The sequence below is a fragment of the Chrysochloris asiatica genome, unplaced genomic scaffold (genome assembly GCF_000296735.1).
Source record: "Chrysochloris asiatica unplaced genomic scaffold, ChrAsi1.0 scaffold00023, whole genome shotgun sequence".
In the NCBI taxonomy this organism is placed as follows: domain Eukaryota; kingdom Metazoa; phylum Chordata; class Mammalia; order Afrosoricida; family Chrysochloridae; genus Chrysochloris; species Chrysochloris asiatica.
The window spans coordinates 18,015,879-18,017,452 of NW_006408541.1; the positions used below are offsets into that span (position 1 = coordinate 18,015,879).

General features: G+C 45.9%; 1 protein-coding gene across 1 annotated transcript in view; it reads left to right on the top strand.

Annotated features, from left to right (window-relative positions):
- The window catches only part of LOC102810935 (kunitz-type serine protease inhibitor 6-like), a 23,472-nt gene extending 23,170 nt beyond the window's left edge, over positions 1 to 302 (top strand). The window contains exon 6 of the mRNA XM_006839337.1: positions 193 to 302. Coding sequence (XP_006839400.1) covers positions 193 to 302 — 110 coding nt within the window. The remainder of the gene's footprint in view (positions 1 to 192) is intronic.
- Positions 303 to 1,574: the final 1,272 nt, after the last annotated feature.

A 1,574-nucleotide genomic window follows, 5' to 3' on the forward strand; every position in this document is an offset into this window, starting at 1 on the left:
CATCTTAACATGATTCTCCCCCCCCCCATTCCAACCATGACTCAATCCCTGTATCTCAGAGCCCTGCCATTCCAAGGCTGTGCATATATCATCCTTTATCTCTGTCCCATTTAGCCCTTTCGAACATGCCCAATTGTTCTCCCATCTGCCCCGTTTCTCCACTTCCCTCTCCCTGAACTTGCTTTTTTAAAGGATCAAGCTGCTGGGAAGTTGTGGGTATTTTGAGCTTCTGCCTGCCTGCACTCACCTCCTGCTCCCGGGACTGTGCCCGCCCACTGCGGAGCTTGGAGTGCGGGGCTTGAGGTGACCCATTTGGAGGGAGTGCACTCCCAGAGAGCTAGCGGGGCCACAGGAACTGTCACAGTCCTTCACAGGGGGGAAGCGGGGTTCATTGCCACAGGGGGCATTATCGGCGTGTATATAGGGCAGGTTGGGTGCCCACGGCACAGGGAGACAGAGAGGGGCATTTTTGATGTCGTCAGACACACGCCATCTGCATGCAGCCACTAACCCTGCCCTGCACCCCCTCTACCTAAGCTAGCCCTCTGCCCAGTCTCCAAGGTTCAGGCCCGCCCATCAAGGCACAAGCCAGCCCAAGCTGAGACGCCTTGAGTTGGTTTTTAGAAGCAGTTACAAAGCAGTCTTGCTGTGCCTCTGCAGGTTAATGCGCCAGACTGCAAAGCCTTTTGAACTGCAAGGTCGGTGGTTCGAGCTCACCAGCTGCTCCTTGGAAACCCTATACAGGGTCTTTTCTTTCTTTCTTCTTTCCTTTTGTGTGTGACTAGAGACTGCCTTATTCAATCTCGTTTTTTCTGGTGCTGAATTCTTTTTTTCCATCAGTTTTGTTTGTTTGTTTGTCTTGCTTTGTTTTTCTCTCATTATTGCTTTTGTTTTTGATTTTGGTTTTGTTTTCTACCGGACTGGTGGTGTTTGGCTGTCACATAGCCTCCCCTCTGCTATCGGAGGACTCTTTGTCTCCCTACATTACATGAAAAGAGTCAGCAACTGCTGCCAAATAACCAAGCTGCAATAACACTTTATAAAACACCAAAACCCAGGCAAGAAACAATACCAGCTGCCATATAACAAGGAAACAGGCAATACCTGTGAAAGTTACTCTGAATTAAGCAATAAGAAGAGGGAAAAGGGAAGACCACATCCTGACTACATCTTCCTAGAAACAATCAGAACGCATAAAAAATTACCAAAATACATACTCAATTAAGTATTAGAGCCACAGATTAACATTAAACATGTCCAAGAAGCAAAAGCAGATGACCATATCAGCACATGTCCAGAAAAAAAGATAAAATATCTGAGACAAATGAACTAGAAGCAGATCTGGGCTCCATTCTGGAAGGAGGGCAGGCCTTGGAAATGCCTGAGAAAGAATTCAGGAAAATGATTATAAAATGTTTCAAAACACTTTACAATGACGTTGAGAAAAATAAGGAAGAAGTCAGGAAAGCACTACAGGAACAATCAAACAAGATAGATACAGCATTGGTAACAATCCAAAACCTACAGAAAGAGGTCCAAACAATCAACAACTAAATGGCAGAAATAGAAAACTC